This window comes from Pollachius pollachius (assembly GCF_949987615.1).
Source record: "Pollachius pollachius genome assembly, chromosome: 12".
In the NCBI taxonomy this organism is placed as follows: Eukaryota; Metazoa; Chordata; class Actinopteri; order Gadiformes; family Gadidae; genus Pollachius; species Pollachius pollachius.
This window is the reverse complement of record NC_136945.1, coordinates 17,407,878-17,408,856: the sequence shown is the minus strand read 5'-3', so window position 1 is coordinate 17,408,856 and position 979 is coordinate 17,407,878. Positions and strand designations below refer to the sequence as shown.

Here is a 979-nt window from a genome sequence, read left to right as displayed (position 1 = left end):
CCGGAGGCTGTAGGGTGGAGTCACATGATGAAGAAGACTTGCACAACAATGCAGCAATACTGTGCAACGCAGACACAACGGTACAAGCTTCCCACCGCAAGAGTCCCATGCCTGGGCAGGGTTCTCTGGTTTGGACACATGGTTCTCTGGTCTGGACACATGGTTCTCTAGTGTATACATGGTTCTGGATACATGGTTCTCTGGGCTGGCTACATGGTTCTCTAGTGTAGATACATGGTTCTCCGGTCTAGATACATGGTTCTCCTGTCTAGATACATGGTTCTCCTGTCTAGATACATGGTTCTCTAGTCTGAATACACGTGCGACCAAAAGTGCATGAGAGGAGTTCTGCAGTTGATTTAGCCGAAAGGGAAACACACGCTGACTGCTGCACCAATGAGAAGCCTTTCTCTCAAACCTGGTTTCCCTCCTTTTTAATGGCGAGTGGTGTGTCTGTGAAAGAGACTGTGGGAGTGTGTTCAATTGTGTGTGTGTGTCTGTGTGTGTGTGTGTGTGTGTGCGTGTGTGTGTGTGTGCATGTGTCTGTGCATGGGGTAACCAACGAAAGAAGGGGTGTAGGGTTGGGCCTCGGAAGAAAGAGGAAGGGGAGGGGTGAGAGAGAGAGAATGAGAGAGAGACAGAGGCAGAGAGAGAGAGAGAGAGAGAGAGAGAGAGAGGGGGTGGGGAGTGGGGGGTTGCAGTATAAAAACTACCAGAAACACAAGTGCTGCTTTATCCCACCCTGTCCCGCTCTGGGTAAGAGGAAACCTCACACTGGCCTAGCCCCCATTGGCTCTCTCCTTCTCTCTCTCTCTCTCTCTCTCTCTCTCTCTCTCTCACTCTCTCGCTCACTCTCGCTCACGCTGTCTCAAACGCTCTCGACACACTGCTGGACGTGCACGCACACACCGACTGGAGAATGGCCCGATCTCCGCTGAGGATGAATGAACTGAGACGCAACATGTCCCTCCTCACCCTG

The 979-nt window shown here is 51.9% G+C and overlaps 1 protein-coding gene across 1 annotated transcript in view; it reads left to right on the top strand.

Moving 5' to 3' along the window:
• Positions 1–778: 778 nt before the first annotated feature.
• Positions 779–979, top strand: part of LOC307084373 (uncharacterized protein) — a 17,748-nt gene continuing 17,547 nt past the window's right edge. Inside the window, exon 1 of the mRNA XM_079748734.1 lies at positions 779–979. This exon is cut by the window's right edge and continues 25 nt beyond it. Coding sequence (XP_079604860.1) covers positions 920–979 — 60 coding nt within the window. The 5' untranslated portion in view covers positions 779–919.